Source organism: Labrus mixtus, chromosome 2, assembly GCF_963584025.1.
Source record: "Labrus mixtus chromosome 2, fLabMix1.1, whole genome shotgun sequence".
In the NCBI taxonomy this organism is placed as follows: domain Eukaryota; kingdom Metazoa; phylum Chordata; class Actinopteri; order Labriformes; family Labridae; genus Labrus; species Labrus mixtus.
This window is the reverse complement of record NC_083613.1, coordinates 4,054,991-4,069,349: the sequence shown is the minus strand read 5'-3', so window position 1 is coordinate 4,069,349 and position 14,359 is coordinate 4,054,991. Positions and strand designations below refer to the sequence as shown.

Genomic DNA, 14,359 nt, shown 5'->3' with positions numbered 1-14,359 from the left:
CTGCTCTACAGTTTACATGTTAACCAGTGAAGTATGTGAACTACATGGCAGGCTGCTGTCTGTTAACTAACTGATGTCTTTCAACATCAACTGAGTGCTCCTCTGTCTGTGCGTCTGCACATCACCCTCACTGCTCTTATTAAAAACTCTAAACTGGTCATAAACCACGTCTGAACCTTCAGTGTGAGGTTTGATGTCTGTTCTTAAATCGTTTGAGCTGCTGTTAATACTCTAAATATTTACAATACTGAACATTACAAGAATAAGAGAGGAGCGATAATCGTAACTAAAAGAGAAATATGACAGTATGACACCAATGCACTTTTTGTTGACATTCATTGAGCTAATTGTAGTTTACTTCATGTTCAAATCTAATCTGACCTTTGCAATAGGCTGAAAGGAGAGCACCTGAATTTGTTTTGCTTGTAAAATAAATAGTTTTTAAATGAAAAAAGTAGCTCTCTTTCTAAATCCCTTGATGTTCTGTAAAATTTGCCTAAAATACTTAACACTGGAAACATTTTAACGGCCCGGCCTGTCAGAACCGAACCGTGACCAAAACACAGAAGAAGTGGAAGTCAATCATAAATTTTAAAATCAATTGGGAAATTTAATTGTGGACTTGGAGAATCAAGTCATTATTACTGTCTCTAAATAAATCTCTATTATCCACCTTCACAAACTCAATGGCTCACATCTGCATTCAAAGTGCATGGCCACCATGTTGCAACTTACCTTTGTACAGTTTGTCTACTCGGTGTGTCGTCGTCGTCTGAGGTCACTTGCTGGACTTTCATGGGGCGGCCTTAAGAATAAAAGGTTATAAAAAGAGTCAGAATCCTCCTCGAGATACAACCCTGGGCAGAAATTTCATTTAGCAAGGAAAAACAGATCTGTACCGTCAAGAGGGACGCCGTTATAGTGCTTCATGGCTTTGACTGCATCCGCCTTATTTTCAAAGTGAATGTCTGCAGTTCCTTTACTGCGACCTGAGCGGTCGTAGTGTACGGATGCTTTACTTAATTCGCCAAACTCTTCAAACAATTCCTGGAGATAAGAGAAAAAACATCAGTTTTATCCCCCCTACATGGTGACAGTACTTTGATTATGGCTGGATAAGGATTGGTAACATACCTTGATATCTGAGTCAGAAACGCCAAAGTCCAGATTGGAAACCAGGAGCTTGCCGCTACTTTCTACACTTCTTTCTGCCACTGCACTCGGTCCCCTGCGTCCGCCAACATGCTCCTCAAACATGTCGTGCTGCCATTTGTCTGGCAACTCTCTGGGCTGTGAAGAGAAGAGACGACAACACAATCTTTAGGTTCGGTGTGGTCTAATCAAGTTTACATTCTCAGTAGATCAAGTTTGATGTTGTTTGTTGTTCCATTATTCACCATGCACCTTATTAACTTATCATTTAGTATTTGCCTACTTGCACATAGCTCTGTATATATATATTTATTTCTTGTTTACTGCACATAGTTCTGTTTACATCTGTTTACATCTGTTAGTCCGATCACTGTCCACTTATATCTACTCTTTTATATTTTGAAGTTAAGTTTAAGCTTTAAGCTGTATTTAAATTGACACTTTATATTTAGGTTAAAATGTTTCGTCTACCTGCTCTGTTGTTAATTTACTGCTCTGTGTGCCTTTTAATTGCCCCCCGGGAACAAATAAAGTTTTTTGAATTGAATTGATGAAGCAGGAAACTTTGTGCAAAGCACATGGCATGTGATTGTTGAGGTGTTCAGAACACGTCAAAATGCCTTACATTAAAAAATAAAGAAAATCAGGTCAGTGATCTCGTCACATTTGGCTGTTTTGTAACCTCATTTTCACTGACCATTTTTTTGGGGGGATTCGAGTACGTTAACAGCTGCGACTGTAGTAAACACATTAATATAATACTTGTATTAATATAATAATATAATATTTATATTAATGATGGGAAAACGATTTGATAGGTCCCTCTCCAGCAGCTAATCCCCCTCACCTTACAAATAAAAGGACATCGTCTGACTCACAGCAGCCATCTTGGATCTCACATGGGGACCAGTATCCGACGCGCGGCTTTTATTAACATATCTTTTTTTTTTTTGTAAATGCTGTTAATTTCAGTGGGAAACGCGGCACATGATGTTAGAACATGTGCAGTCCGTCAGTCAGTCAGGCGGACATTTTCATTCAGGTGAACGGGGACTCTTTAGCTTCCCTGTTCTTGCTTAGCATGTTAGCTGTTTATCAGGTGACGTCCATTATTACTTAACACCTACCACCAGGATTACATGTTATACCAGTCAACAACGTTCATTTTCGTGTGCTCCATTTCATACCCTGGTGTACGGTGTGGCTCTGTTGTTTCTTTCACGGTTGAAGTTGTTCTGTCGACTCCGCGTTGGCCTCGATGATCCGCCGGTCCGTCCAGAATTTGCCGTCGACCTGAACGATCCTCCTCCACCGCCGCTTCCTTTCTTGTTCATCTTAATGATGTCGTCCAGGGACATACTCATCTTTTCGGACATGGTGGCGGTAGTGAAGCGTGTGGCTGAAGCTCAGATGGAACAAAGAACTTACGGTGTCGAGGTGTGATTGTTTATCTGCTGCTCTGGCGCGGTCCTAAAACTGGCGGAAAGCGGAAATGCGTAGTTGGCACATTGGCAAAAATGGCGATTACGTTCTCTTCTTCTTCTTCTGGTGATTTGATTGGCAGTTGGCAAACCAGCGTAAAGGATCCTTACCACCACCTACCGGAATGAATTGTGTAGCACAATATATTGTCATTCTTTTTCTTGAAAAGAACATTATCTTATGAGGGACAAAAAATGACTAAAGTATAAATAAATAAATGTTGGGAGAAATGCATACAATAATGTATAAATAATTAAATAAATAAATATATATATATATATAAATAAATGCATCAATAAATATATTCATATATTTATTTATGTATTTCTGTGTCCATGTTGTACAAGGAAAAGTAAATATGTAAATTAAGTGGCCCGTCCTAACATTACTGAAGTAGGATTGGTCAATTTTGAAAAACAGACAGAAGCAAATTTACATATATACTTTTCCTCTTACGACCTGGACACAGAAATAAATATATGTGTGAATGTAAAAATACGTAAATAACTTAATAACTCAATTAATGTGGAAATGTATGCATTGATACATATATAACTGTAGAAATACGCTAATAAATGAATAAATACATGTAAAAATATATAAATAGCCTTTTTAATTAACAAAGTGTATTTATTATTTATTCATTGATGTATTGTTTTCAGCATTTATATATTTATTGATGCATTTATTTAATTATTTATACATTATTGTATGCATTTCTCCCAACATTTATTTATTTATACTTTAGTCATTTTTTTGTCCCTCATATATCTTGGGTTTTTTTCCACAGAGAATTTAAATCCCCACTTTGATCCCCATGTCTCTGTCTCCCTTGAACACTCATTCCAGATTATGCCAATTATTTTTGATAGCCTCTCCCACAGTAAATGGGACACTCATCTCATTCTCAATGTGATCCTCCATAATTTCAGATGTTTTTTTGTCCCTGCACCGTCTTGCCTCATCACTGAAATTAAAACTGTGCACAATAACAATGGTTTACAACTCTGCTTTTAATTTATTTATTAGTAACTGCATCATCCTTTCAATCATTTAAAACTAAGTTATTTCAGTCTCTTCTATCCCCTCTTATTGTTCTAATCATCCCCCAATTTCTCATATTGGGGTCTAGTTCCTTAATCATAAAATTTCCTTTAGTAAGTTCTTCTTACGGTCCTCCTAACCGCCACGTGAGCTTTTTATACTATAACTAGTCTATTTATATATGTTGGAAATTTAGAAAATCTTTATTATTTTTAAATGCCCTGTTTCTGTTTTCACTCATCTCATTTCACCATTGAACCACTTTCTCCTTAGGATCTGATACTGTAGCGCAGTATTATCATTTTGTCTTTAATTTTATTACATCTTCTATAATCTATATCCATATTGCTATCTATTTGTAGTAGCTTAAGTCCTCCTCTGCTCTGAACTACACTCAATTAAAGCACCACAATATATTTTTACTGGAGTAGCTCACAGTTGTTACTTTCTATCACTCAGATATAGAGAGAAATGTTGGATGGGCAGACAAACAGATAAATAGACAGACAGATAGACAAGTGAGTCTGTTCTGTTGAATGAGCTAAGCTTATTTCATTTGGCTAGCTATGCTATTGAGAAACAGGCTTCCATTACACATTGCTAGACTAAAGTAAAGAGAGAAAAAAAAGACCATTCTGTGACAGACTGAGGGGAAACAGGTTCACTCTCCAGTTCAAAATCACATTCAGTCTCTGGTGGGTCATATATTTAGGGCTGGGTAGGTCTGATAGAGGAGTTAGCTGAGGCCTCCATTGTCAGGTCATTTACATTTTTGACTTCAGAAGGGAACGTCTCTCCGCGAGTGGGCGTGGCTTCGGCGCATTCTATAGACACGCCCACATCATCCCAGAGGAGAGAGAACGGCTACATTTCTCATGATTTTCAAACTTCATTTTATAAACTTATAAGTTTTTTTCATTGCTGAAATTTGGCCTGGTGGTTAATAATACATTCTTCTTTTGTATAAAAAACTAAAAAACATATATTTTTTTGGTTTACAGGACAGGTAGCAGAACCGAACTATTTTATATTTGTGAAAAGAATAATAACACACAGAAACGTTTATTTTGTAGTTTTGAGAACTTTTGCATGTAATATAAGTATAAGTTTTTTCGTTGCTGAAATTTGGCCTGGTGGTTAATAATACATTCTTCTTTTGTATAAAAAAACAAAACAAAACATGGAAACAGACAGATGGTTTCCATGGCAACACGTGATGGAGGATGTTTAGATACATGTTGGCATGGGAAAATGTCGTGATATCTTAATTTAATAAAAATATATAATGAAAAGGGGATGTATGTAAACATTATTATGATTGCAAAAACTGACAGTAAATCACGGTTATGTCATTGGTGATGTGTGTGTAACTTTTTTGTTTTGGGTTTGTGTGTGTGGGTTTTTTATTTTATTTTTAATGTGGGTTGCTTGTTTTTTTGTTCTTATATTTCTCAAATAAATCAAAATAAATGAATGCAAAAAAACCTAAAAACAAAACTAAAAAACATTTTCTTTGGTTTACAGGGACGCTCATATTCTCATAACGTTCAAACGTTCTTCAAAATCCCAACAGAAAAGAACTGATACTCGGAGCTGTCTGTCTCGACTTGGTGAGTCATTTATTATTAAAAAACAAAGTGTGGATTTATTTATCATGTCCCCGAAAGATGTCCAATCAAAATAGCCAAGAAATAGTGAAGTGCGTTGTAACCTTACAGTCTATGGTTGTAACATTATTAGCCGGCTAATGTCATTTTGATTCCTTTTAGCTAACTATCTGTACATTGAAATGGAGCACAGTGAAAGCCTGGATGAAGAGATTACGGTCCCTGCACCAGGCGCCTGTTGTGGTCGGATGAATAAACTGTGTAATATCGCTAAACAGAATAAAGTTCTGATTGCTAATCTGTTAGCTGTTTTCCTGGGTAAGTAATGTCTAGTTTATAGCTACAAAACAACAGTGTGTCAAGCTAACGATGCTACTCGGAGACCAAAGTTAAGATAGCTAACTCTGCTCAGCCTTGGTTGTAAAATATCAAACTTTATTAGGGCAACTGTATTGGCAAATGATACGTAACATATTATTTATGAGTTAATTAATTTTATTTAATTATTTAATTATTAATTTATTAATATTAGTTATTTTAATTTAATTTTTAATTTAAATTTAAAAAAATAAAATAAAAATACAGAATTACAAATAAAGAGATATTGAAATATATGTGAATGACAAAGCCACTGAGAAAATTGAAAACATTTTTTACTTTTTAAGATTAATTTTGAACAAATATGTGTATTCCCAAGGATGTTTTGTCAGTCACGGTCACTTTTGTTGCTCTGATTCAGTTCACTTTTTCATACTTCTGTTGCCCTAGCAACAAGATCAGTTTTTTCAATCTGCAAAGGATTTGAAGAAGCCGGACAATGGTGGTGTGGCGCCAAATTCTGGGACGGACTGATCACATATCGTGCCCTAACCTTTTTAAACAGACACTATTTAGATTCTCAGTACCCCTAAAGCTAATAGTGTCATTTTATATTAGGCACAATTGACGTTTTGCATTCAGTGAGAGTCCTGAAGTATTTGTTTTAAGCGTTTTTCTGGTAAGAACCTCACCTAAAGAAAAATGTGGATTGTATGTATCTAAAGACACAATTTTCTACACATGTGACGCAGGCTTGTCACATTAGCTTAATTACGAATTCATGTTTTATTTTTAATTTGTAAACAACTGTTAAGGAATCATTTGCTGATTTTTCCTCCTCTTGCTTTACCAACCCTGTAGTCAGCAGCAAAAGTCTTAACTCGTTCCTCATTGCTTCTATTGACTTCTACAATTAAAGACAAAACTGACAATAGTGGGTATATTTAACATAAACAAAACTAAGGCCTGTAGTTCTAGCTCTAGTTTATTTCTTCTAAGTGAGAAAAACACTGATACAGAATGGACCTACTAGCTGCTGTCATTGCTGCAATTTCAAAAGCTTCATCTGATTCATGAAAGGGTAATCAGAGGAACACTTAAGTATCTTCTTTGAATTCCAATGCTAGCTCTTTTGGCATACATGCAAGAAGGGGTACATTGCACTTTATATGTTATTAACAGAAACCATGAATACAATTATAATATTATGCAGGATTGAAAATGATCTTCCTGGCTGTAGAGTGACCAAAATTGTGTGTGGAGAGAGAGCCATTGTGGGGAGGATGTGCACCAACAGTGTCAGGATTGTAGCCTCTGTACATTTGGTGCCTGCTCTACCAACTGAGCTAAACCAACTCAATCCATGCAGATTGGATCTTTGAAATTCAGATAACAAGAGTTGAATCCTCAAATGATACTATGTGACCTCAGTTAAACATAACGTGTTGTCATTGTAGTGCAACTTTTTTTGCCTTAATGTGACATTAAGCTGCATTAGATATCGGTTAAGCTTTGCTCAAGAATGACATTTCTGATTTTGTGTTACCTCTATAACATTCATACATTCTTCAGCTATTTTCTAACTGTTTTTCAACATTTTTTTCAACATTTGCTTAATTTACAACCTTTCTTTGTTATTGTCCTCAGGTATTTCTGTGGGCTTAGTTCTCAAGTTCTATGCCAATTTGACTGAACTTGACCAAATTTACATCGGCTTTCCAGGAGAGATACTCATGCAGATGCTGCAGAGTATGACTGTTCCTCTCATTGTTACTAGTGTGATAATAGGTAAGCCACAGGGGTATTTTCTCATAATGTTAACTGTAACATTATGTTCATACAGATATTCACAACATCTTAAAGTTACATGCTTGTGACTTAATCAAGTTCCAAGTTTAAGTTAAATATGTCGATCATATTTTTCTTGTGCTAATTGCCACCTTGTCATATAATGTCCAAACTTCCACTTGAAAGTTTTCTTATGAATATTTAAGAGTTTGTTAATTACTGGAAAACACAAAATGATGCTGACTCTTTCTTTACTCTGGGGACTGAACTCGCATTTCTAGTCCCGAAGAATTGCTTTCTGGTTGAAAGACGAGCTTCCCTTCACTGAGCCACAGCTACACAGTAGCTTATGTTCATAAAGTTTGAACAGAGATACTTTTCATGGGAATTTAAATTAGATGGCATTTATTTTCCCAAAGTTTTACATTTCACTCAGTTAGGATCTCAGTAATGCTGCATCTTACATCCTACTACTGTGTAGAAGTACTGTCACACAGATTCTTCCTGAGATCATTGTTAGACTTACTTCCTAAATCTCATTACCCTTATGTAACCCCATCCATTGTTCCAGTTATGTCTTTGCTTTTTAGGCTGAAGGTTATTATTTATTTTTTCCCACAGGTGTTTCTGATCTAAGCATAGAAACTTCCAGAAGAATCACTTTGCGTACTATAACATATTTTGTCTCAACAACTGCTGTGGCTGTTATTACAGGTAAGAACAGCATTGGACAAGAACTTTATTAGTGTGGGCTCCATTTTCATTAATGAACATATCTGACCTTAAACACTGTATTGTTTCTTTGTTACTTTTTGAGCATGTCAAGTTTTTTTCTTCCTGAAACTCACATAGTATCATTTGTCTCATTTCCAGCATAGTCAGCTCAAGCAGGTGGTAATCTTCATATATTTGCCTCTCACTTCATGTTCACGTATATTTGACCCTTATTTTAGCATTGCATTTTGACTTGTCATGGGATTAAAAAGTTCAGATGTCATTAAAAAGGTGATTGGTATTATTACTGGGGGGGGGGGGGCTAATAGATAAAAATGTTTTGAAGTTCCCGCTGCTGTAGGCAGGCTGTGATGGCTGCAGTGTAATCGTTCCTCAGCGGCAACCTCCAGTGTTGAAAAAAGGAAGTGCAAAATCCTGCAGTTTGTCAAGTTTCCAATTGAGGCTGGCTCAATGAGCCCCTGAAGTCACCTACACACCACAGCTTTAAAAAAATAAATTTTTAAAGCACAAATAAACATATTTACAGCCTGGTCCAAAAAAAAACGAAATAGGTCTGATTAGTTATGCTCCTCATGGTCACACTGTACATTTTTTCAATATCCTGTAGTCCGTCGAGTGTCCACTTGGGGCTGGCTCCAGGGGCCCCAGAAGTCACATAAACACAACAGGCAAAAAAGACAGTTTTACAGCAGAACATGCCCTTTTAAAACGGCTCCATTATGATTTCATGAACGATATATGTTATCCATATTTATGCGCGTAGCTGACCTGATTGACAAGTGGGCGCGATGTAACGGTTTGTCAAGAGGCTTAAAGCCCACCTCAGCCTGTCGTTAGGTTGAGTGTAAGTTAGGCTGAGACAGGATTTCCAGCATGGCGACTGCTGCCGATGAGCCCCCTGTAGTAACAGGTGACTGACGTCACTCAGGCTTCTTACATTAATATTACAGTCTATGATTATTCCTGGCAAGTAATCCCATGTAAAGTATGTCCAACACTTAAAGTGCTTATTTTTTCAAATCCTTTTTCTTTTTCTGCCAAATTGAAATGTAAAGACTAAAGACTGGATTGATCAGGTTTAGTTAATGTTAAACTTTGAATTTGTGTTGCAGGGTTAATGTTGGCGCTGCTGATCGAGCCAGGAGTCACTAATGTTGTTAAAGAAGCTGACGAATTTGATGAGGAGTCCTTCTCCACTGTCGGCGCACTGTATGATCTACTACTGTGAGAGGAAAGCTTATACTTTGGCATCATTCAATCACTAACACTGCATGATATCAGTTCTAAAAAAGTTAAACAAACATCACATCATAGCAGCACGTCTTGTTTAATAACTTCTAAAAGCTCACTGATGGTGTGACTTCTCTTTATCCTTTATAGAAACATATTCCCCGAAAACCTGTTTCGGACCACCTTCCATCAGGTATTAAGGCTTACTGGAGACTTATTCATGTCATGTACTTTTTATAATTCACATTTGAATGATTACTGTTTTTTTTATAGTTCAAGACTGAATTGGTGGAGTTTGAGCTTGAAGAAGATGAGATGAACTCTAGCCTGGGAACAGTAAGTAATATGTCACTGTGATGATTTGTTTTCACATTCAAGTTGAATATCTTTGAAACATGAAGTTGCTCCCAGGCTGTGATAATTCACGAGTTACCCTGGCCTTGTTATAGAACGGGACACAAGAGCGAATAGTGGGTCTATATGTTGAGGGAACCAACACTTTGGGCCTGATCGCTTGGTCTCTTTTTGTGGGCTGCACCCTGTCCAAGATGGGAGCATCAGGGAGCAAACTTGTAGAAGTCTTCACTGCCCTGAACGAGGCCAGCAAATATATATTCGGCCTGATACTGTGGTAAGGTTCAACAGCATACCGTAACATTTATGAGAGGAATACTATGATAGACATGTTTGAAGTTAAGGTAGGAGATTGATTTTGGATGCATTTATAGATATTTTTTAAATTTGAAAATAAAAATGTTTGAAGATGTCAAAAGGCTCCAGCAACACTTGTAGTATGCAGATCAACTTTATTAAGAAATTAGACCGAGACCGAGTGGCTGTTGTCTCCCCTACCCATCCAGTATTCTGTGTTATTCCTGCTCATCAGCATAGTCGTCCACAGGCTAGTACAGCTAGAGAGCTGGTTGCACAAAAGAGAGGTACTTTGATAAAGTTAGACTGGACAATGTTCTTCTTCTACCTCACATTTCATTTTGGAGTCTTCCTACATAGACATAGAGGCACAGCATGTTCTTGCTGATTCCTTTAAGCTGCATTCCCCAGCTGAAGTTTGCTCAGTTACTCTGTTTGTTCTTTTCCTAATTTGTCATTTCATGCTTTGTCTTCTAGCTACTTGCCAGTTGGAGTCATGTTCATGATCATAGACCATGTTGTTGACGTTCATGACTGGGAAACCACCTTCAAACTTGCAAAGTTCATGGCAGTGGTTCTTCTCGGGTATGTGTTCCCTTTATTGTTGTAGCACTCATTTAGTAATGTAGTAGTCTAGTCTAAGTGCAGGTGCTTGTATTGATCTTTGAGCCTCCATAGCAGCAGTAAAGAAGGTGTATTATAAACAAAAAATGAACAAACAAAGAAGTCAGCTGACCACAAAGAGTAGGAGCTTTTTGCATTATAAGGTTATTAAACTTTGGTGAGTTATTTCTTTATATTTTTACTGAAATGTCAGATAAACTCAGACATGTTAATTAAATAGTAATAGCTAGCTAGACCCTTCCAACATTAAATATCATGATTAATTGCAGCCAAAAATAATACTAACTGCTCAACCCTCCCAGTTCAATCTAAAATAAAAGTAATAAAAGTATATTTAGCTAATTAATCAACCCTCTTTTAATTATACCTTTGGTATTAAACATTTCTTTTATGATTATTTTTAAATGATCTTATATCAGTGTTTCGCACAAATCTACAACATTGTTATATTATATTAGGCGGCTGTGGCTCAGTTGGTAGAGTCTGTCGTCTCTCAACTGGAAGAGCCCCACCTCCTGAAGCAACATGTCCGATGAGTCCTTGGTAAAGACACTTAACCCCAAATTGCTCCCGCTGCTTCGGCGGCAGCGCAGGAGTGTGTATGAATGGGATTAGTTATTCTGAAGATCACTTTACATAACAGCCTCCACCCTGTGTGAATGGGTAGGTGTGACATGCACTGTAGAAGTGCTTTGAGTAGTCAGGAGACTAGAAAACTGCTTATACAAGCTCAAGTCCGTTTACCATTTGCCATAATATTATCAATGTTAAAAAATAATAAAATGTCATCCAGGGTCCCACCCATCAGCTGAATTTTTAACCTGGGTTCAAACTCTTGCTTTTGTCAGTGATTGTATTTGATTTCATTAGTAATCACTTTGCAATCTCTTTGTGTTTCAGGCTTATAATCCACGGAGGAATATTTCTCCCGCTGATTTATGTCGTGTGTACCAGACGTAACCCCATGACTGTCATCCGCGGGGTCACTCCTGCCTTACTGACTGCATTCCTCATCTCATCCAGGTAAGATGATGTAACAGTGCAGTGTCAGCTTATAACTTTCTTTATATTGGTACATGTGCAAGTTGGGTTGTTGTTTTTTGACAACCTTGTCGTGTTATAAATGGTCAGGTAAAATAACACACATCATGTCTTTCCAAGCTCTGCCACACTGCCTCACACCTTCCAATGCTGTGAAGAACGACTCAACTTAGACAGAAGAATCACTCGCCTGATACTGCCCATTGGCACAAACCTCAACAAGGATGGGACTGCCATTTATGAAGTGGTCGCAGCTGTTTTCATCGCCCAACTCACCAACATCAATCTCACCATAGGCCAATTAATCACACTTTTGTAAGCCACTCTTGTTCCTATTTGTTAGGATATTATTACAGCAAATATGAACCTTGACAAGGAACCTCTAAAAGGAAGTGATTACAAAAATGTTAAATGCAATTTCATATTACTGTCCTCCAAATCAGAAACCTGTTAATCAAACCAACTTAAGAGTGTCTGTGTTGGATGTACAGGTTGACAGCAGCAGTGTCCAGCGTAGGTGCAGCAGGAATCCCAGCGACAGGAGCAGTGACCACTCTCTTTGTGCTGACAGCAATCGGTTTACCTTCAAAGGAAGCTGCCATTCTGGTGGTCATAGAATGGATCCTGTAAGTTGCATTTTCAAGTCAAAAAAAATGTTGAATGATATTAGCTTCATTTGGATTGGTTTGCACCTAATAACAGCTGGAAGACATCCACATGTAAACTGAAGGTCCATACTGTTACAAACTTTAACATAACCTTTAGAGGGAACCGTTTTTAGGAGGCCATGCTGCTAACCCAGCATCATCTATTTGCATAGGGTTTTGTAATTTGAGTTATTCATGCTGTTATGAATCAGTTTGAATTATCAGATAGACCACGGAAAATGGATGGGATGGACGGGAAAACAATTATTTAACTATTTAGAGCACCAAGACCACACACATATTTGTGTAACACAATAATGAAAGGAAAAAAATCGACGTATGAATGCGAGAAAACTGAGAATGAGAAAACTCCCATGCTCTTTTTTTGTAAGGTTGATTTTGGGGCTTTTTATGCCTTATTTAAAGATAGAACAGTGGATAGAGTCGGAAATTGGGGACAGACATGCAGGAAAGGAGCCAAAGGTCGTATTCAAACCCGGGCTGTCTGCTTGGAGGACTTCAGCCTCTGTACATGGGGCGCACTCACTAACCACTAGGCTACCGACGACCCCCCCGTCCCCTTTTGTATAGGTGGCTTTTAGGTTTTTAAATAAAACATCTTACTCCCTAAAATAATCTTGCTCTGTCGGGATCTTTTCTTGGAATGTTGTTCTACCCTCACAAAAAATTCAACCTGTCAATGGAAAAAAACAAAATAACTTTCAGTGGAGTTCCCTTAATCGGGTAGATTTGACCCAACATGAAGTTGCAGCTAATACAGCCTTTTTTTTCCCAACTTCCAAAAGTTATTTTCGTCTCCAACATGTGTCAAATAGAGTCTAGGTTTAAAACACAGTCATTTTTAAATCTAGATTTCTACTTTATTCTAACTGTACTCTCCACAAAAATATTGAAATCTGTATATTTTCCTTTGTTGTTCCTCCCAGAGACCGCTGCAACACCGTCCTAAATGTCTTTGGAGACTGCATTGGAGTGGCACTTGTGTACCAAGTTTCTAGATTAGAAGTTGATGAAATGGACAGTGCGGCTCATGGAGAGGAAATGCCAAGGTAGGCCATAAACATTGTCTCAGTATTTGATCTTTTTATCCATAAACTCATTGTATATTATTAAATATGTTTGTTTATGGGTTCTTTTTTTCCCCAAAGTCTAATATTATGATCTCAGTAACCTCTAGGTGGCAATCAGTGAAGGGACACACAGTGGCCTTTTTCTTGTTTGTCTGATTCCATTGGTAAAGTTGTTTTACCTTTGCCTGGTTAGCACAAGTTACAGTGAAGCTGAAGGCCTCAAACTTGATGAGATCCAGGTTCAATTGGACTCTGGTGATGTCTGCTGCACCATGCCAGAAGAACTTCATCAGATTGATGATGAGGAGCACAGCTAGGGTGAGCTCCAAATCGACCTAAAAGAATGTATGAATGCAGTAAGGGAGTTTAAAAGAACTGTTAAGAAGTTCACTACATTGATCCAGTTGTTTTTGTTTCGTTGGTGATTAAGTCTATTTTCATTTCATTCACCACAAAAAAAAAAAAAAATCTTAAAAACAAAAGTGAGTATGAGGACTGTCAATCTGAAACGGGCCGTTTTCTTTGCATCCGTAGGTTTCCAGTGTGCAGCAGCCGCAGGCTTCAGGAGGCTTACTCCGAGCTGCTGTGGAGTTCACCATTCAATTCTGCAATGTTGAATGTTTGCAATTTATGTTTAATAACTGTATTTTTAAGTTATTTTGTTCTCCAAAATGTTCAATTCTTTGGCATTGTGTTTGTTTTGTGTGGTTTAAACCAACACATATTGAATCACTTAATAGTTTTTTTTAAGTGGATGGGTTTTGCCAATCTCAAAGTGTTCTCATTTGCCCTGTCCTCTTCTTTTAACATCTCTACTTTTAACATGATTTCAATGCAGTATTTACCAAATACAGACATATCTTTATTATATACTAAATGTTCATTCTTATTGTTTGATGTTTAAAATGCTGAGTTTACCAATGCTTTAATCTTCAACAGTGTGACATAT

The 14,359-nt window shown here is 37.2% G+C and overlaps 2 protein-coding genes across 3 annotated transcripts in view; one reads left to right on the top strand and one right to left on the bottom strand.

The window, feature by feature from the left end:
• The window catches only part of LOC132981578 (THO complex subunit 4-like), a 4,618-nt gene extending 1,955 nt beyond the window's left edge, over positions 1-2,663 (bottom strand). Inside the window, exons 1-4 of one of the 2 annotated variants that reach the window (XM_061047525.1) lie at positions 2,340-2,663; positions 1,135-1,290; positions 900-1,047; positions 736-805 (exon numbers count right to left, since the gene is read on the bottom strand). In XM_061047525.1, the coding sequence (XP_060903508.1) occupies positions 736-805; positions 900-1,047; positions 1,135-1,290; positions 2,340-2,528 (563 nt within the window). In that variant the 5' untranslated portion in view covers positions 2,529-2,663. The remainder of the gene's footprint in view (positions 1-735; positions 806-899; positions 1,048-1,134; positions 1,291-2,339) is intronic. The other variant, XM_061047518.1, reaches the window with a different exon arrangement.
• Positions 2,664-5,452: 2,789 nt separating this feature from the next.
• Positions 5,453-13,727, top strand: LOC132954056 (excitatory amino acid transporter 3-like). The gene is made up of 13 exons (XM_061026506.1): positions 5,453-5,603; positions 7,251-7,391; positions 8,013-8,105; positions 9,239-9,350; positions 9,507-9,549; positions 9,630-9,692; positions 9,806-9,987; positions 10,485-10,592; positions 11,532-11,654; positions 11,793-11,987; positions 12,164-12,298; positions 13,267-13,389; positions 13,604-13,727. Exons 1-13 carry the CDS (start codon positions 5,468-5,470, stop codon positions 13,725-13,727), a joined length of 1,578 nt encoding a protein of 525 aa, XP_060882489.1. The 5' UTR covers positions 5,453-5,467.
• Positions 13,728-14,359: the final 632 nt, after the last annotated feature.

Coding starts and splice junctions, on each gene's coding strand:
- LOC132954056 (XM_061026506.1), top strand. CDS start 5,468: ATGGAGCACAGTGAAAGCCTGGATGAAGAGATTACGGTCCCTGCACCA. Junction 9,550..9,629: donor TTCGGACCACCTTCCATCAG/GTATTAAGGCTT, acceptor TTTTTTTTATAG/TTCAAGACTGAATTGGTGGA. Junction 13,390..13,603: donor CATGGAGAGGAAATGCCAAG/GTAGGCCATAAA, acceptor TTGCCTGGTTAG/CACAAGTTACAGTGAAGCTG.